Below are 20,911 nucleotides of genomic sequence, written 5' to 3' on the forward strand. Positions count from 1 at the left end.
CCTCCTTTATGTGAGGTTAAAGGGTTTTTTTTTCCTTTTAACTGAAGGCAAGAGTTTTCAAAGCCTTTTAAAAAAAAATGTATTGGGAATTTCCAGAAAGGAGATTTGATAAGCAGCGTTTTCCAGTTTTACTTGACACCAAACTATATTCAAAGAACATATCTATACTGATTATTTGTTGACTCTAGGCATATAGGAAAATAATTTTATGTACATTTATGAGCTGTTACTTAGCTGCCTGTAGATACAATGACAGAGAAGACAATGGCAACCCACGCCAGTACTCTTGCCTGGAACATCCCATGGGCGGAGGAGCCTGGAAGGCTGCAGTCCATGGGGTTGCTAAGAGTTGGACACGACTGAGCGACTTCACTTTCACTTTTCACTTTCATGCATTGGAGGAGGAAATGGCAACCCACTCCGGTGTTCTTGCCTGGAGAATCCCAGGGACAGGGGAGCCTGGTGGGCTGCCATCTATGGGGTCACACAGAGTCGGACACGACTGAAGCGACTTAGCAGCAGATACAATGAAGAAAGAAGAGACTGGGAATAAGATGGGATAGTTCTGCTATTCTCTTGCTCTGTGACTTGGGAAAGCTTGTTCACTTTGCTAAGCCTTAGTTTCCTTTTATGCAAAACGAGGGGGTTGAAATATTGTGTTCACTTTATCATTGCTTTAATGTGAAAACAGAAAAAAATTCCAGATGTTTTATTCTCAGTTGAACAAAAATTTTGTTGAAAATTTCCAAATTGAGAATTTATTGAAAACTTCTTTTTTTCTAACATGAATTAATTAATTAATTAATAGTGAATTAATTAATTAATTCAATAATAAATTGAAATATTGTGTTCACTTTATCATTGCTTTAATGTGAAAATAGAAAAAAATTCCAGATGTTTTATTCTCAGTTGAACAAAAATTTTGTTGAAAATTTCCAAATTGAGAATTTATTGAAAACTTCTTGTTTTCTAACATGAATTAATTAAATAATTAATAATGAATTAATTAAATAATAGCATAGGAGACAACCTGGACTTCAGAGATTGTTACTCAAGGTTTCAATCTTGGCTGTACCACTTATTATTCTTAAATAAGGATATTCTTACACAAAGTACATGCCCTCTTGAATACTTGGGTTTCTCAGTGGTGAAAATGAGGACTTTATTACTTACAGTGCTTATTACATAGGAATAAGTGCTTAGTAAGTGGAATCTGCAGGTATTTAATTTGGTAAATCAGTAATTAAATGTAAATAATAAAGATTGAGTATAAAAGCTTTAGTTACACATTAGAGCCTAGGTTGAAAGCCTGGCCTTTCACTTCCTGAAAGGACTTCTTTCCATTTCTCCTGCTGCTACCAAAGAGGGCATATTGCTTATTGTATAAAGCAAAGCTCTCTGTGTTGGAGGAAGGAGAGAACAGAGATCTCTGCTTTTTGCTAAGTTTCTCTCTGGGAATAACTGAAAACAAATGTTAAAATATGCATCCTCACTAGGAATAAAACTACCATCAGTTCAGTTCAGTTGCTCAGTCGTGTCAGACTCTTGGTGACCCCATGATTTGCAGCCCGCCAGGCCTCCCTTGTCCATCACCAACTCCCGGAGTTTACTCAAACTCATGTGCATCGAGTCAGTGATGCCGTCCGGCCATCTCATCCTCTGTCGTCCCCTTCTCCTGTCCCCAATCCCTCCCAGCATCAGAGTCTTTTCCAATGAGTCAGTCTTCCCATGAGGTGGCCAAAGAACTGGAGTTTCACCTTTAGCATCAGTCCTTCCAATGAACACCCAGGACTGATCTCCTTCAGAATGGACTGGTTGGATCTCCTTGCAGTCCAAGGGACTCTCAAGAGTCTTCTCCAACACCACAGTTCAAAAGCATAATTCTTGGGCGCTCAGCTTTCTTCACAGTCCAACTCTCACATCCATACATGACCACTGGAAAAACCATAGCCTTGACTAGACGGACCTTGGTTGGCAAAGTAATGTCTCTGCTTTTTAATATGCTATCTAGGCTGGTCATAGATTTTCTTCCAAGGAGTAAGCATCATTTAATTTCAAGGCTGTAATCATCATCTGCAGTGATTTTGGAGCCCCAAAAATAAAGTCTGACATTGTTTCCACTGTTTCCCCATCTATTTCCCATGAAGTGATGGGACCAGATGCCATGATCTTCGTTTTCTGAATGTTGAGCTTTAAGCCAACTTTTTGACTCTCCACTTTCACTTTCATCAAGAGGCTTTTTAGTTCCTCTTCACTTTCTGCCATAAGGGTGGTGTCATCTGCATATCTGAGGTTATTGGTATTTCTCCCAGCAATCTTGATTCCAGCTTGTGCTTCCTCCAGCCCAGCGTTTCTCATTATGTACTCTGCATAGAAATTAAATAAGCAGGGTGACAATATACAGCCTTGACGTACTCCTTTTCCTATTTGGAACCAGTCTGTTGTTCCCTGTCCAGTTCTAACTGTTGCTTCCTGACCTGCATATAGGTTTCTCAGGAGGCAGGTCAGGTGGTCTGGTATTCCCATCTCTTTCAGAATTTTCCACAATTTATTGTGATCCACACAGTCAAAGGCTTTGGCATAGTTAATAAAGCAGAAATAGATGTTTTTCTAGAACTCTATTCCTTTTTCCATGATCCAGCGAATGTTGGCACTTTGATCTCTGGTTCCTCTGCCTTTTCTAAAACCAGCTTGAACATCCGGAAGTTCGCAGTTCATGCATTGCTGAAGCCTGGCTTGGAGAATTTTGAGCATTACTTTACTAGCATGTGAGATGAGTGCAGTTGTGCGGTAGTTTGAGCATTCTTTGGCATTGCACTACTGGGCATATACCCTGAGGAAACCAGAATTGAGAAAGACGCATGTACCTCGGTGTTCATTGCAGCACTATTTACAATATCTAGAACATGGAAGCAACCTAGATGTTCATTGGCAGATGAATGGATAAGGAAGTCGTGGTACATATACACAGTGGAATATTACTCAGCTATTAAAAAAAGGGAATGCATTTGAGTCCGTTTCAATGAGGTGGATGAACCTAGAGCCTATTACTGGAGAAGGCAATGGCACCCCACTCCAGTACTCTTGCCTGGAAAATCCCATGGACGGAGGAGCCTGGTAGGCTGCAGTGCATGGGGTCGCTGCCAGTCGGACATGACTGAGCGACTTCACTTTCATGCATTGGAGAAGGAAATGGCAACCCACTCCACTGTTCTTGCCTGGAGAATCCCAAGGACGGGGGAGCCTGGTGGGCTGCCGTCTCTGGGGTCGCACGGAGTCGGACATGACTGAAGCAACTTAGCAGCAGTAGCAGCAGCAGAGCCTATTACACAGAGTGAAGTAGTCAGAAAAAGACAAATACCATATATTAACACATATATATGGAATCTAGAAAGATGGTACCAACTATCCTATGTGCAGAGCAGCAAAGGAGACACAGACATAAAGAACAGGCTTTTAGACTCAGTGGGAGAAGGAGAGGGTGGAGTGATTTGAGAGTATAGCATTGAAACATACATTACCATATGTAAAATAGATAGGCAGTTGGAGTTTGATGTATGATGCAGGGAACCCAAAGCAAGAGCCCTGGACAACCGGGGTCGGGTGGGGAGTGAGGGGGATTCAGAAGGGAAGGGACACATGTATGCCTGTGGCCAGTTTGAGTTGATGTATAGCAGAAACCATTAAAATATTGTAATTACCCTCCAATTAAAATAAATATTTAAAAAAAAATGTATCCTCAACAAGCTAGAGCCGAGCCCAGTGAAATTTAGAGAGTGCTTAGATTTCAACTGAGATTTTGCCCCAACCTCCTACAGTGTTTGTTATATATATATATATAAACAGATGAGATGTGGAAAGAAACACTTCTTAGGAAAGCACTCTAGTGATTACATTAGAGTAATTAAGTCTAGTTGCGCAGTCCCTTTCCAAGTAGTTGAATGATATATATCTGGTTGTGATACCTTCCTTGAGTTACGCTTAAGCAAGAGATCAAGGATCAGAATATTTCAGAAGTAGGTTGCCAAGTAATGTTGACATCCTGTTATCAACTGACTTGGGAAAGGAGGAAATTAGACCAAGGCTGGAGTAGAAGGATATCAAATAGTTCACACACTTCCCTCTAATCTCCCTTATGCATTTCGCTGTTTAGAGATTGATTGGAGTTCAGGGTACTAATGCTGTCAGGCTGTTGTTACTGTTGAGTTGCTAAGTCCTCTCCAACTCTTTGCAACCCCATGGACTATAGCCGGTATACCAGGCTCCTCTGTCCATTGGGTTTTTCAGGCAAGAATACTGGACTGGGTTGCCATTTCCTTCTCCAGGGGATCTTCTTGAACCAGATATCCAACCCTGGTCTCCTGCACTGCAGGTTGATTTTTTTTTTTTTTTTTTTAACCACTGAGCCACCTTCTGTTACACTTGTATAAATTAATGAAACTAAGTGTAGCATTTGTGCTACATCCTTGCCATGGGCAGTTCCTGGAAGAGGAATTAGCTCTGGGGGGAGAAGGAAGGGAGAGACCATCTTGTAACCAGGGATGATTCTCAGTAAGACAGACTTGGGTAAACCGGCCCGAGTAGGGGATTTGTGGTAGACACTGGTCCTGAAAGATTAGAGGGTGCCGAAGTTAAAATTTTCTACATATTGAAGCTATTTTTCCAGTGCCATCTCATGTCACCTCAGATGTCAGTAGATCTTAGTGTAAAAGCAAAATTCTAAAGAGCAAGCCGGTTAGATGAGATTACAGATTTAGTTGACCTTCAGTGAGCACTTAACTGTGTACCTGAATTAGTGTGGAGGGTCTTCCACATAATTCTTTTTTAAAGAGTCTTGATATTCTCAACTGATACTGGGTATGATGATACCCATAGGATTGTTGAGGAAAATATATAATTCCTTACACAAAGTAATAATGAACAGTACTTAAAAACTACAGAGTGATGAAGTAAAAGTTGATCATTGACATGAGAACAGAGTGTTCATTTAAATATTTTCTACTGTATGCTAAGGTACTGCATTGGATCTAGGGGATATAGAGAGAAGTGGGTTCTCTTCTCGAAAGTTTTTAAAAATTATTTACTTATTTGACTGCACTGGGTCTTCATTGCTTTGCTCAGGCTTTCTCTAGTTATGGCAAACAGGGCTATTCCTCTTGTGGTGTGCCAGCTTCTCGTTGCGGTGGCTTCTTTTATTGCAGAGCAGAGGCTCTCGGGTGCGCAGGCTTCAGTAGTTGTGGCTTGTGGGCTCTAGAGCACAGGCTTAATAGTTGTGGCGCACCTGCTGAGTTGTTCTTCAATGTGAAAGATCTTCCCGGACGAGGGATCGAACCCGTGTCCCCTGCATTGGCAGACAGATTCTTATGCTTTGTGCCAGTTCCTTTTAAGAGAATTACAGGAGCCTCCCTGGTGGCTCAGTGGTAAAGAATCTGCCTGCCAATGCAGGAGACAATGGGTTTGATCTCTGGTCCAGGAAGATGATACATGATTCTGAGCAACTAAGCCAGTGTGCCACAGCTATTGAGCCTGCACTTGAGAACCTGGGAGCCGCAGCTACTGAGCCCACATGCTGTACCTGCCGAAGCCTGTGTGCCTGGGGACCGTGCTTCACAATAAAAGAAGCCACTGTGATGAGAAGCCCACGAACTGCAACTAGGGAGTATCCTTGGCTGGTGGCAACTGAAGAGAAACCCACAGAGCAACGGAGACCCAGCAGGGCCAAAAATAATAAATAAATAAATAAAATTTAAACAGAATTACAGCCTATTGGGTTCTAAAGAAATTAGTTTGGGAGGAGCTTGAAACCAATAACTGAAGTTATTAAATATAATGTTCCCTCGGCTTCTCTGTTTTACTTCTCTTCTGTATGTGCTTAGAGCTAAATGTGTTGGAGGTGAGGAGAAAATTGGTAGCAAAGCTTATGTAGTGTCTCAAGCTATACCCGTTATAGTCTTTCTTTTTGAAGAAAGCTGGCATTGCAAAACCTAATTGGCATGAAATGATTATTGGCTTGAGACATACTTAGCTTTTGACTCACATTGAAACCAACCCTAATCAATATAAATTGGAATGGTCCTTTTAAAGTGCATTTTAGTGCGTTTTAGCAGTATGTGTCAAGAACATAAAAATATGTACATTCCTTGGCCTGTAATTTTTAGCTGGATCCTCGGGGGGAAATCCTCAATACAGAGAAACTTTATAAACAGAAGTGTTCATGAGAATGGTATTTTAATAGCAAAAAATCAGAAGCAGTTGTAGCATCTGTATGTCAATTGTTTTTGCCAATTGACATATTATGTGACAATTAAAATGATTATGAACTTTAATTCATAAGGGGATATTCTGCAAATAGGTATTTTTAACTACTAGCTTAGCCTCTAGTTAGAATATTTGGAGTTTAATTTTTCAAAAAAAACTCAGGGTATTAATGTACAGTGAAAATGTCTAGAGGGTTTCACTTACTGGCAATGATTATTGAAGCTTATCCTAAAAGGTCTTTTTAACTTGGACAACCTTTTTCTGTAACCTTTTAAGCCCTTACTGTGTGCCAGGGGTGGGCATGTGTGCGCGTGTGCGTGAGTGCACATGCGCTTGCTCAGTGTGTCTGACTTTGAAACACCATGGACTGTAGCCCACCAGGCTCATCTGTCCATGGAATTTTCCAGGCAAAAATACTGGAGTGGGTTGCCATTTCCTTCTCCAGAGGATCTTTCGGACCGAGAGATCTAAACTGCATCTCTTGTGTACAAGGTACTGGGGAGCATTATATAGAGATGAATCACATTCCTTTTTCTTAAGGAGCCTGCATCCTGTAATAAGGCAGTAGAATGAGTTTACGTAAACAGCCATAATAGATGATAGAAAATGATAGGTGAATAAGCGAGGTAGAAAATATTTTTGGTAAAGACCCAGTGGTCATTCATACCCTGAGAAGAAGGTAAAAGTAAAGTCCAGTTCTTAAAGAGAATATATAGAGAAGTGGAACCCTGACATACCAGTTCTCTGCAGTGGACAGCAAAGTAATCAAAAGTTAAAGGAGATTCTATTACTAGCTTGGTACAAAAGTAGTTGTAGTTTCAAACTGTGACTTTTAAAAATTTTTTTATCTGGCTGCACCAGGTCTTAGTTGTGGCTTTCAGGATCTTTGATCTTTAGTTGTGACATGTGGGATCTAATTCCTTGACCAGGGATTGAACCCAGGCCTCCTGCATTGGGAGCAGGGAATCTTAGCTACTGGACCACCAGGGAAGTCCCCGGACTGTGAAATTTAAATCATTATCAGTTCAGTTCAGTCGCTCAGTTGTGTCCAACTCTTTGTGACCCCACGAATCGAAGCATGCCAGGCCTCCCTGTCCGTCACCAACTCCCGGAGTTCACTCAGACTCACGTCCATCGAGTCAGTGATGCCATCCAACCATCTCATCCTCTGTTGTCCCCTTCTCCTCCTGCCCCCAATCCCTCCCAGCATCAGAGTCTTTTCCAATGAGTCAACTCTCTGCATGAGGTGGCCAAAGTACTGGAGTTTCAGCTTTAGCATCATTCCTTCCAAAGAAATCCCAGGGCTGATCTCCTTCAGAATGGACTGGTTGGATCTCCTTGCAGTCCAAGGGACTCTCAAGAGTCTTCTCCAACACCACAGTTCAAAAGCATCAATTCTTTGGCACTCAGTTTTCTTCACAGTCCAACTCTCACATCCATACATGACCACAGGAAAAACCAAAGCCTTGACTAGGCGGACCTTTGTTGGCAAAGTAATGTCTCTGCTTTTCAATATGCTATCTAGGTTAGTCATAACTTTCCTTCCAAGGAGTAAGCGTCTTTTAATTTCATGGCTGCAGTCATCATCTGCAGTGATTTTGGAGCCCCCAAAAATAAAGTCGACACTGTTTCCCCATCTATTTCCCATGAAGTGATGGGACTTGATGCTATGATCTTCGTATTCTGAATGTTGAGCTTTAAGCCAACTTTTCACTCTCCTCTTTCACTTTCATCAAGAGGCTTTTTAGTTCCTCTTCACTTTCTGCCGTAAGGGTGGTGTCATCTGCATATCTGAGGTTATTGATATTTCTCCCAGCAGTCTTGATTCCAGCTTGTGCTTCATCCAGCCTGGCATTTTTCATGATGTACTCTGCATATAAGTTAAATAAGCAGGGTGACAATATACAGCCTTGACATACTCCTTTTCCTATTTGGAACCAGTCTGTTGTTCCATGTCCAGTTCTAACTGTAAGTTCAAACACATCTTCATTAATCAGAATAGGAACCATTACAATCAACACTTTTTTGCCAACAAGAAATAAGTTTGTTTATTTCTGTAGCATAAAAATCCATGCTTTGGGATTCTACGAACTCTTGGAAAGCATTTTCTGCATCCTGCCAGTTGTGGAAGCGTTTGCCCTGCAAAAAGGTGTCGAGATGCTTGAAGAAGTGGTAGTTGGTTGGCAAGAGATCAGGTGAATGTGGTGGATGAGGCACAATTCCATAGCCCCGTTCGTTCAACTTTTGAAGTGTTGGTTGTGTGACCTGCATCGTGCGTTATCGTGGAGAAGAATTAGGCCCTTTATGTTGACCAATGCCAGCTGCAGGTGTTGCAGTTTTCTGTGCATCTCTTTGATTTGCGCGTGCTTCATATGGAATGGTTTTGCCAGGATTCAGAAAGCTGTAGTGGATCACACCAGCAGCAGACCACCAGACAGTGACCATGACCTTTTTTGGTGCAAGTTTGGCTTTGAGAAGTGCTCTGAGCTTCTTCTCAGTCCAACCACTGAGCTGGTCGTTACTGGCTGTATAAAATGCACTTTTTGTCCCATGTCACAATCCAATCAAGAAATTGTTCACTGTTTCATAAAACAAGAGGAGACAACACTTCAAATTGATTTTTTTTGATTTGCCGTCAGCTCATAAGGCACCCACTTAACGAGCTTTTTCACTTTTACAACTTTCTTCAAATGCCAAATGATCACAGCATGGTTGACTTTGAGTTCTTTGGCAACTTTTTGTGTAGTTGTAAGAGAATCAGCTTCTATGATTGCTTTCAGTTGGTCATTGTCAACTTATGATGGCCGGCCACTATGTTCATCTTCAAGGCGCTTGTCTCCTTTGCAAAATTTCTTGAACCACCACTGCATTGTATGTTCATTAGCAGTTCCTGGGCCAAATGCATTGTGAATGTTGCAAGTTGTCTGCTTGCTTTATGACCCAGTGAGCTCAAATTTAAAAATCACTTGAATTTGCTTTTTGTTTAACATCATATCCCTAGTTTAAAATAAATATAAAATAAACAGCAAGTAATAAGTCATTAGCAAAAAAAAGTATGAAATGCACATTAAAATGATGTATAACATCACCACATTTATTTAAGAATGTATTCCGATATCAAACAGCAAAGGTCAACAAAGAAAAACTGCAGTTACTTTTGCACCAACATAGTACAAGCCAGAAGGGAATAGCCAAAGTAGTAAGAGGCCCAGAATGGTCAGGAACCAAAATTAAAGATGGTCAGAGCTGTCATAGCCATCAGTTCTTAATAGATCTCTAGAGTTCTTAACAGAGCTTTCTAATTTCAGTATTGAAAATTCTGCAGTATTTTAAGCATAAAAATATATTAACAAAGTTTCTGTACTGTGTAATTTAAGTTTTTTTAAATTTCTGTGTAGTTTAAAAAAATAAACAGGTGCATACCTAAAGAATGCAAACTTTAATTTTTGTTTTGTTCTTTTAAGCTCTGGAAAGGATATTCAGTCCAAATTAAATCCCTCGTTGTACATAAAGGAATCTGGAATTCAATTATGTCTGGTCTTTGAATCATAGGTTACAGAACCAAAGCAAGAATCTCAGCCTCCTGACTCACCAGTGCATGTTACCACATTCTTGTCAGGTTGAGATCAATCTCTTTTTTCCGGTTGCTTGCTGGTTATTAAGAGGGATTTGTTGAGGATAGAGACTGTGTATTTATCCCTGTATCCCTGGACATAGTAATAACACAGAATAGACAATAACAGTAGACATATGTTGTATGAAAAGGATAGTTGGGTAGGTTTGGCTTCTCTCTTAGACCTTGAAGGAAGGCTAGGATTTAGCTTTGTGGAAGTTCTGGTCATTTGGTATACACAGAAGCTGTTAGATTTGTTGAGTTTTGAATACCTAAAGGAAAATAGAAAATAATGCCGAAATCTACGTTGGCACTACATTGTAGGAACACTTGAATGCCAAGCTAAGAATTTTGGAATTTGTTATCCAGTTAGCTGAAAAGTTTTGAGCAGAGAAGTAGCACACACACACACAGGAGTAGGGAGACCAGGGGAGGTGGGGAAGAGTTAGGAAGAGAAATTATTGTGACCATTCACTTGAGGTATCATAAAAGCTTGATTGAAGATGCTAGCTGTGGGAATGGAAATATGGTTATAGATACAGAAAACCATCAGAACTTGGTTACCGATGAAGTGTGTAGTTCAAAGTATAGAGTACTCAGAGATGCGACTGAGGTTCCAGATGTCATCTTTGCCTGTATAGTTTGGAAGATGGTGGTGTCATTAACACATACAGTAGTTTTAAATGATATATTTGAGGTACTTGTGCCACATCTAGATGGAAATGTTGAATAGGCTATTGGAAATGTGCTGCCAAACTTCAGAAGAGAAGAAATACATTTAGGAGTCATTTGAGTAGAAAGGATCATTGAAGGCTGAGGATTAAATGAGATTGCCAGGAAGAGGCAAAAGCCAAAGACACATCTTTAGGAAATTTTCTACATTTAGAGGGGGATGAGAGAAGAGTCAGAGCAGATTTATTTGATCATAGACAAAGTGAAACCTAAAAGTCGTGTAAGGAGAAGGGAGTAGGGAGAGTACTTACAGGAGGGAAACATCTGAATTACAGATTCTTTTTAATAAAAAGTTTTACACAGTTTGTATTATAAGCTAAGTCTTATGCTAATAGCTAAAATATGTAAGTTAATGAAAGGCATGTTTTGCAGAAAACCTGCGTTATATGAGTATGTATTATAAACAGAATAGATGTTTAACATTAAATAAGACTGTTTTGCTGAATGTAGAAGTTGAAGAAGTCTTTCATTTTTTAAACTTGAATTTGAGAGAATATAGTCAAGTAGTCTTTTTAATTAAAAGCCTTGAAGTTAAGACAAGAAATTTTTTGTTTGTTTTAACATATATGATAACCATTTGAATGAATTCTGAATTGTGATGTTTTTCCATACTTGTGTATCTGTTTGCCTTCAGCACTTGGTAGAGTATTTCCCCTGCAGTATTTGTAAGTATTCTATTGAGGGTAAAAATATCCACCATGTACTGTTGGTTTTTGCTAAGTAACTTTTTGTTTTTATCTTTCAGGATCTGACTGGCATAGAATCTATGGATCAATGTCGCCATACCTTGGAACAGCATAACTGGAACATAGAGGTATTATAGGATTCATTATGAGTGTACTTATTTCTTACTCCCTGCTCTGATAACAGATCTCAAAGACGTGTACGTTTCTTTTTTTCCTTTTCACAGCAAAAATCTTCTCTCAATAGTTTGTTTTTTGTTTTTGTTTTTTTAATTTACAGCTCTTTAGTCTTTAAATTACCCACTCCAGTGTTCTTGCCTGGAGAATCCCAGGGACGGAGGAGCCTGGTGGGCTGCCGTCTATGGGGTCGCACAGAGTGGGACACGACTGAAGTGACTTAGCAGCAGCAGCAGCAGCAGCAGCAGCAGTCTTTAAATTTGTGTGAAAGGTGAAGATTATAATCAGAGTTTATAAAATCACAGAAAAGATTGTGACCAAATCCCTCAGTATAGTGTCCCTCCCTCTTTATATTTTCTTAATGACTCTTTGGGGAAAATACTGGTTTTTCTATATTTGATTTACAGCCAGATACCATAATGTGAACCTTTTTATTAAATATTTTAAAATTTATTCTTATGAATTTTCTATTTGGTTATGTTACCTGCAGCTCGTTATTTTTGTTTTTTCAGTATATGGATCTTTTGTGTTATTTGATGATGAATTGGCTAGTACTTCAGAATAGTCTCAATTAATAATGGTAATAGCAAACACCTGGTGGGCTGCCGTCTATGGGGTCGCACAGAGTCGGACACGACTGACTTGACTTAGCAGCAGCAGTAGCAGTAAACACCTTGTCCTCACTATAATGCCTCCAATGTTTTATTATCAAGTGTAATGCTAGTTATTATTTTGAGATAGAGCTACTAGAATGTAATAAGCTCCATGAGAGCAGAGTGGTTTTGGTTTTTTTGACTATTGTATTCCAGCATCTAAAATTGATCCTAGTATATCATAGGCTCTCAGATATCTGTTGACTGTTCTTCTTTTCTTGCTTTATTAGTGGATGTTGAGTTTAATCAAGCGCACTTTTGATGTCTGTTGAACTTAACTATTTAATTATGGTATATTATTTGAATAGAGTACTGGATTACAAGTGGTATTTAGTTATTCAGCGCTATTTTGGAGCAATTCTAGGCTCTGGCACTAGAGCAAACAAGACTTAAGTCCCTATTCTCATGGAGCTTCAGTTTGTAATAAATGCTGTGAATAAGATGAGTAAAGAAAATAGAATAAAGAGGATAAGGAAAGTCATTTTAATAGGGTGGTCAAGTAAGGCCTTTCTAGGGAGGTTATATTTGAGCTGACACCTGAATGATGAAAAGGAATGATGAATGTGGAATTTTAAGGGGAATACATTTTAGGCAGAAAGCATGATGCTGCTCTGTATGATACTTTGGTATTGTCTCCTTGTTAGACTTTTATGTCAAGCATATGCTGGCTTTTTAAAATGACTGACTTGATAAAATGGGTTGAGAAGCCTAGTTAGCATAGATTGAAAAGGAAGCAATTTAAAAGTTGCTTCTGCCTTTTCTGTATTAACTTCTTCATTTTCTTCCCATTGGTCATAATCTATTTGTTGCCTACTTTTTTCTTGATAAGCTTTCTTGAGGATCCTTTTTTCTTAGAGATTTTCAGGATAGGTTTAGAGATTAGCATAGGCTGTCTCAAGCACTATGTCATTTTCTCTCTTCTATGTTTGTTCTATTATTCCCTCTTCTCATGGTTTTTATTATGCTTACTTTCCTTTTTTAAAAATGAGATTTGAAAAAAAAAATGAGATTTGCTGGAGACTTATTTTACTTGTTTATAAAAAGCTCTTGTATTTATCAGTTCTTTTTACTGTTTATAAAACAAAATCTGATGTTAATGTATTTTACCATACTTTTGTAGGTTTGTGTTCTCCTTTTTTTTTTTAACCATTATGATTTTTGAAGCTTTGTTAATTTATTTGTACTCTTACATTTAAGCCTGTGAATTTTCTTCTGAAACTATTATTTTAAATGTTTTATTTTCTTCTTTGGTCCAGGAGTTATTGAGAAACACTTTTTTGTTTGTTTATATAGCTGTATAGATTTGTATATAATTTTCTTGTTACATAAATGGAATTATGCCATATTTACATTTTTTCACTTTCAGTAACTCCTAAAAATAATACATAAAAGTAACTTTCATTCTAAGTTACACAAAAAGATGCTCAGTATCACTTAACTATTACAGAAATGCAAATCAGGGCTACAGTAAGGTGCCATCACATTCAAGTCAGAATGGCCATCATTCAAAATTCTGCAAATAACAGATACTGGAGAGGGTGTGGGGAAGACAAATCCTCCTGCATTGTTGGTGGGAAAGTAGTTGGTGCAGTCACTGCAGAAAACAGTGTGACGGCTCCTCAGGACACTGAACTCAGAATCGCCACACGGCACAGCAGGTCCACCGCCAGGGTGTCGTCCAGCGGAACTGTGAGTCAGAAAGACACAGCGCCCCCGCTAGGCGTATAGCACCATTCACGACAGAGGAGGCATGGAACCGGCCTAATGTCCACCAACAGAGGAACACATAAAGAACATGTGATGTGCGTATATATACAGTGGGATGCTGCTCAGCCATAAAAAAAGAAAAAAAGAAATAATGCCATTTGCAGCAACATGGATAGAGCCAGAGATTATATCATACTAAGTGAAATAAACCAACAGAATAATCTCTGTTCGTTTCCAAGGCAAACCATTCAATATCACAGTAATCCAAGTCTGTGCCCCAATCACTAATGCTGAAGAAGCTGAAGTTGAACAGTTCTATGAAGACCTAAAAGACCTTCTAGAACTAACACCAAAAAAAAGATGTTCTTTTCATTATAGGAGACTGGAATGCAAAAGTAGGAAGTCGAGATACCTGGAGTAACAGGCAAATTTGGCCTTGGAGTATAAAATGAAAAAATGAAATGGCAAAGGCAAGCAGAGTTTTGCCAAGAGAATGCTGGTCATAGCAAACACACTCTTAAAACAACCCAAGAGAAGACTCTACACATGGACATCACCAGATGGTCAATACCAAAATCAGATTCATTATATTCTTTGCAGTCAAAAATGGAGAAGCTCTATACAGTCAGCAAAAACAAGATGGGAGCTGACTGTGGCTCGGATCATGAACTCCTTATTGCCAAATTCAGACTTAAATTGAAGAAAGTAAGAAGAACCACTAGACCATTCAGGTATGACCTAAAACAAATCCCTTCTGATTACACAGTGGAAGTAACAAATAGATTCAAGGGATTAGATCTGATAGAGTGCCTGAAGAACTATGGACGGATGTTCGTGACATTGTACAGGAGGCAGTGATCAATACCATCCCTAAGAAAAAGAAATGCAAAAAGGCAAAATGGTTGTCTGAGGAGGCCTTATAAATAGTTGAGAAAAGAAGAGAACCTAAAGGCAAAAGAGAAAAAGAAAGATATACTCATTTGAATGCAGGGTTCCAAAGAATAGCAAGGAAGGATAAGAAAGCCTTCTCAGTGATCAATGCAAAGAAACAGAGGAAAATGACAGAATGGGAAGGACTTAAGAGATCTCTTCAAGAAAATCAGAGCTACCATGGGAACATTGTATGCAAAGATGGGCACAGTAAAGAACAGAAATGGTATGGACCTAACAGAAGCAGAAGATATTAAGAAGAGTTGGCAAGAATACACAGAACTATACAAAAAAGATCTTTATGACCCAGATAACCACAATGGTGTGATCACTCACCTAGAGCCAGACATCCTGAAATGAGAAGTCAGTGGGCCTTAGGAAGCATCACTGTGAACAAAGCTACTGGAGGTGATGGAATTCCAACTAAGCTGTTTCAAATCCTAAAAGATGATGCTGTTAAGGTGCTGCACTTAATATGCCAGCAAATTTGGAAAACTCAGCAGTGGCTACAGGACTGGAAAAGGTTAGTTTTCATTCCAGAGCCAAAGAATGTTCAAACTACCACACAATTGCGCTCATCTCACACGCTAGCAAAGTAATGTTCAAAATTCTCCAAGCCAGGCTTCAATAGTACGTGAACCATGAACTTCCGGATGTTCAAGCTGAATTTAGAAAAGGCAGAGGAACGAGAGATCAAATTGTCAACATCCGATGGATCATGGAAAAAGCAAGAGAGTTCCAGAAAAACATCTACTTCTGCTTTATTGACTACATCAAAGCATTTCACTATGTGGATCACAACAAACAGTGGAAAATTCTTGAAGAGATGGGAATACCAGACCACCTGACCTGCCTCTTGAGAAACCTATATGCAGGTCAGGAAGCAACAGTTAGAACTGGACATGCAACAACGGACCGATTCCAAATAGGAAAAGGAGTACATCAAGGCTGTATATTACCACCCTGCTTATTTAACTTTTATGCAGAGTACATCATGAGAAACGCTAGGCTGGAAGAAGCACAAGCTGGAATCAAGACTGTGGGGAGAAAAATCAATAGCCTCAGATATGCAGATGACACCACCCTTATGGCAGAAAGTGAAGAAGAACTAAAAAAGAGTCTCTTGATGAAAGTGAAAGAGGAAAGTGAAAAAGTGGCTTAAAACTCAACATTCAGAAAACAAGGATCATGGCATCTATTCCCATCACTTCATGGCAAAAAAGATGGAAAAACAGCAGAAACAATGAGAGACTTTATTTTGGGGGGCTCCAAAATCACTGCAGATGGTGATTGCAGCCATGAGATTAAAAGACACTTGCTCCTTGGAAGAAAAACTATGACCAACATAGATAACATATTAAAAGTAGAGCAATTTGCCAACAAAGGTCCATCCAGTCAAAGCTATGGTTTTTCCAGTAGTCATGTATGAATGTGAGAGTTGGACTATAAAGAAAGCTGAGCGCCAAAGAATTGATGCTTTTGAACTGTGGTGTTGGAGAAGACTCTTGTCCCTGGGACTACAAGGAGATCAAACCAGTCAACCAAGACTCTGATGCTGGGAAAGATTGAGGGCAGGAGGAGAAGGGGATGACAAGAGCATGAGATGGCTAGATGGCATGATCAATCAATGGACATGAGTTTGAGCAAACTCCAGGAGATTGTGAAGGACAGGGAAGCTGGTGTGCTGCCGTCCTTGGGGTTGCAAAGAGTTGGTCATGACTGAGTACTGAAGAACAATAATATAGATGTGTATAACTGAATCACTGTTGTACAGCAGAAATTGATCAATTATACTTCAATTTTTAAAGATCAATTAATAGAAGAAAAAAAATTTAGCTTAAAAAGTTAAAACAAAGCCTAAGATTAAGTATGAAAAAATCTGGGTCTGATCACTTCCCTACCACTGTCTCACAGTCCTACATTCCCAACATAGTAGTATTAACGATTTCTTTTGCTTTTTTCCCAGATATTTTTGTTCCTCTCTAGAAATATTTGTGTGTTAAAAGTGAAAAGTGAAAGTGTTTGTTGCTCAGTTGTGTCTCTTTGTGACCCCGTAGATGAGCCAGCCTGGCTCCTCTGTCTGTGGAATTCTCCAGGCAAGAATACTGGAGTGGGTAGCCATTCCATTCTCCAAGGGATCTTCCTGACCCAGGGATCAAACCTGGGTCTCCTGTATTGCAGGCAGATTCTTTACTGTTTGAGCCATCAGGGAAGCCCCAGAATATATATGTTGTTCTCCAAAGAGCTTTTATTTATATAGGCTGTATCTGTTTGTTTATTACCATGTTGTTGCTCTGTTCAGTCACTCAGTTGTGTCTGACTCTTTGCGACCCTATGGACTGCAGCATGCCAGACTTCTCTGTCCTTGACGATCTCCTGGAGCTTGCTCAAACTGATGTCCATCGAGTTGGTGATGCCATCCAATCCTCTTATCCTCTGTCGTTCCTTCTCCTGCCTTCAATCTTTCCCAGCATTGGGGTCTTTTCTAAGAGTCTTCTCTTTGCATCAGGTGGCCAAAGTTTTGGAGCTTCAGCATTAGTCCTTCCAATGAATATTCAGAGTTCACTTCCTTTAGGATTGACTAGTTTAATCTCCTTGCAGTCCAAGGGACTCTTAAGAGTCTTCTCCAAAACCACAGTTCAAAAGCATCAATTCTTTGGCACTCAGCCTTCTTTATGGTCAAACTATCACATCCATGCATGACTACTGAAAAAACCATAGCTTTGACTATACAGATAGTTGTCAGCAAAGAATGTCTCTGCTTTTTAATAAGTTGTCTAGGTTGGTCATAGCTTTTCTTCCAAGGAGCAAGTGTCTTTTAATTTCATGGCTGCAGTCACCATCTGAGTGATTTTGGAGCCCCTCAAAGTAGTCTGTCTCTGTTTCCATTGTTTCCCCATCTATTTGCCATGAAGTGATGGGAACAGATGCCATGATCCTCATTTTTTGAATGTTGAGTTTTAAGCCAACTTTTTTCCCCTCTCCTCTTTCACCTTCATCAAGAGGCTCTTTGGTCCTCTTTGCTTTCTGCCGTAAGGGTGGTGTCATCTGCATATCTGAGGTTATTGGTATTTCTGCTGGCAATCTTAATTTCAGCTTGAGCTTCATCCAGCCTGGCATTTCACTTGGTGTATTCTGCATGTAAGTTAAATAAGCAGGGTGACAATATACAGCGTTGACATACCCCTTTCCCAATTTCCAACCAGTCCATTGTTCCATGTCTGCTTCTAAGTGTTGTTTCTTGACCTGCATACAGATTTTTCAGGAGGCAGATAAGCTGGTCTGGTATTCCCATCTCTTTAAAAATTTTCCACAGTTTGTTGTGATTCACAGTCCAAGGCTTTAGTGTAGTCAGTGAAGCAGAAGTAGATGTTTTTCTGAAACTATTGCTTTTTCTATGATCCAGAGGATGTTGGCAATTTGATCTCTGGTTCCTCGGCCTTTTCTAACTCCATCTTGAGCATCTGGAAATTCTTGGTCCACATACTGTCGAAGCCTGGCTTGGAAAATTTTGAGCAGTACTTTGCTAGTGTGAGATGAGTGCAGTTGTGTGGTAGTTTGAACATTCTTTGGCATTGCCTTTCTTTGGGATTGAAATGAAAACTGACTTTTCCAGTCCTGTGGCCACTGCTGAGTTTTCTAAATTTGCTGGCATATTAAGTGTAGCACCTTAACAGCATCTTTTAGAATTTGAAATAGCTCAGCTGGAATTCCATCACCTCCACTAGCTTTGTGCTTAGTGATGCTTCATAAGGCCCACTTGACTTCACACTCCAGAATGTCTGGCTCTAGGTGAATGATCATACCACCGTGGTTGTCTGGGTCGTGAAGATCTTTTTTGTATAGTTCTTCCTTGTATTCTTGCCAGCTCTTCTTAATATCTTCTGCTTCGGTTAGGTCCTTGCCATTTCTGTCCTTTATTGTGCTTGTGATTGCATGAAATGTTCCCTTGATATCTCTAGCTTTTTGAAGACTTCTCTAGTCTTTCCCACTCTATGTTTTCTTCTGTGTATTGATCACTTAGAAAGGCTTTCTTATTTCTCCTTGCTATTCTTTGGAACTCTGCATTCAGATTTTCACCTTTGCCTTTCACTTCTCTTCTTTCTCACATAATTTGTAAGGTGTCCTCAGATAACCAATTTTCCTTTTTGCATTTCTTTTTCTTGGGAATGTTTTGATCACTGCCTCCTGTACAGTGTTACAAACCTCTATCCATAGTTCTTCAGGGGCACTCTATCAGATCTAATACCTTGAATCCATCTGTCACTTCCACCATATAATCATAAGGGATTTGATTTAGGTCATATCGGAATGGCCTGCTGGTTTTCCCTACTTTCTACAATTTAAGTCTGAATTTGGCAATAAATTAACAGTTAACAATCTGAGCCACAGTCAGCTCCTGGTTTTTTTTTTTTTTTGCTGACTGGAATGAGCTTCACCATCTTGGGCTTCAAAGAATATAATCAATCTGGTGATGTCCATCTGGTGATGTCCATGTGTAGAGTCATCTCTTGTGTTGTTGAAAGAGGCTGTTTGCTGTGACCAGAAAGTTTTGGCCCAACTCTGTTAGCCTTTTCCCTGCTTCATTTTGTACCCTAAGGCCAAATATACCTGTTACTCCAGGTATCTCTTGACTTCCTGCTTTTGCATTCCAGTCCCCTATGATAAAAAGGACATCCTTTTTTGGTGTTAGTTCTAGAAGGTCTTATAGGTCTCCATAGAACCGTTCAGCTTCTTCTGCATTAGTGGTTGTGGCATTGTCTTGGATTACTGTGATACTGAATGGTTTGCCTTGGAAACAGAGATCATTCTGTCATTTTTGAGACTGCACCCAAGTACTGCATTTCGGACTCCTGTTGACGTATGAGGACTACTCCATTTCTTCTAAGTGATTTTTGTCCACAGTTGTAGATATAATGGTCATCTGAATTAAATTTGCCCATTCCACTCCATTTTAGTTCACTGATTCCTAAAATATCCATGTTCACTCTTGCCATCTCCTGTTTGGCCACCTCAAATTTACCTTGATTCACAGACCTAACATTCCAGGTTCATATACAGTATTGTTCTTTATAGCATCAGACTGTACTTTCATCTCCAGACGCATCCACAACTGGCGTTGTTTCCACTTTGGGTCAGCCTTTGCATTCCTTCTGGAGGTATTTCTTTGCTTTTCTCCAGTAGCATATTGAGCGCCTACCGACCTGGGGAGTTCATCTTTCAGTGTCATATTTTTTTTCTTAGTATTCATTTTTAAAATAATAAACTCATTGTATGTTAACATAAATGTTTGCAGATATTTTTGTCTGGCTTAGTAAAAAACAGCTGAATTTTCATATTCACTTCTGGTTTTAGTCTTTTGTGATATATAGTTTTAGTTGAAGTATGTGACGAACATCTGGCTTCAGCCAGGTATGTAATTTTTAAGGGGCAGTATAATTTAGTGACATTAATTTCAGGACATTTACATTGTTGTACAACAATTACCACTATCCATCTTTAAAACTTTTTCATCTTCCCAAACAAACTCTCTACCCACTAAATCAGTTACTTCCCATCTGTCTCCGCCAAGCCTCTGGTAACCACAACTCTACTTTCTGCCACTATAAAATTAGACTGTTCTAGATATGTCATATAAGTGGACTCAAACAATGTTTGTCCTTTGGTATCTGACTTATTTCACTTGGTTATCCATGTCACAATATGTATCAGGTTTTTTATTGTCAAATAATATTCTTTGTATGAATATGCCACAGTATCTTTATCCATTCATCAGTTCATAGATATTTGGATTGTTTCCACTTTCAGTTTTTATTATTAATGTTGCAGTGGATATTAGTGTACAAGTTTTTGTGTGGGACATATGTTTTCATTTCTCTTGGGTATATATCTAGGAGTAGAATTGCTGAATCATGTGATAACTCTAGGACTTTCCAGGTAGCTCAGTGATTTAAAAAATCTGCCTGCCAATGCAGGAGACAGAGCAGACTCAGGTTTAATCCCTGGGTCAGGAAGATCCCCTGGAGGAGGAAATGGCCACCCAACTCCAGTATTCTTGCCTGGAAAATCCCATGAACAGAGGAGCCTGCTGGGCTACAGTCTGTGGGGTCTCAGAGTACCTTTCAAAGAACTGCCAGACTGCTTCCAGAGAGGTTACA

At 39.5% G+C, this 20,911-nt stretch overlaps 1 protein-coding gene across 3 annotated transcripts in view; it reads left to right on the forward strand.

The window, feature by feature from the left end:
* The window catches only part of FAF2 (Fas associated factor family member 2), a 71,474-nt gene that overhangs the window by 29,123 nt on the left and 21,440 nt on the right, over window positions 1-20,911 (forward strand). For all 3 annotated transcript variants that reach the window (XM_086410823.1, XM_086410824.1, XM_086410821.1), the window contains one exon: window positions 11,349-11,417. In XM_086410823.1, coding sequence (XP_086266949.1) covers window positions 11,370-11,417 — 48 coding nt within the window. In that variant the 5' untranslated portion in view covers window positions 11,349-11,369. The remainder of the gene's footprint in view (window positions 1-11,348; window positions 11,418-20,911) is intronic.

This window comes from Bos grunniens, chromosome 7 (genome assembly GCF_055505025.1).
Source record: "Bos grunniens cultivar Pamir isolate PY7600 chromosome 7, Bosgru_T2T1.0, whole genome shotgun sequence".
In the NCBI taxonomy this organism is placed as follows: domain Eukaryota; kingdom Metazoa; phylum Chordata; class Mammalia; order Artiodactyla; family Bovidae; genus Bos; species Bos grunniens.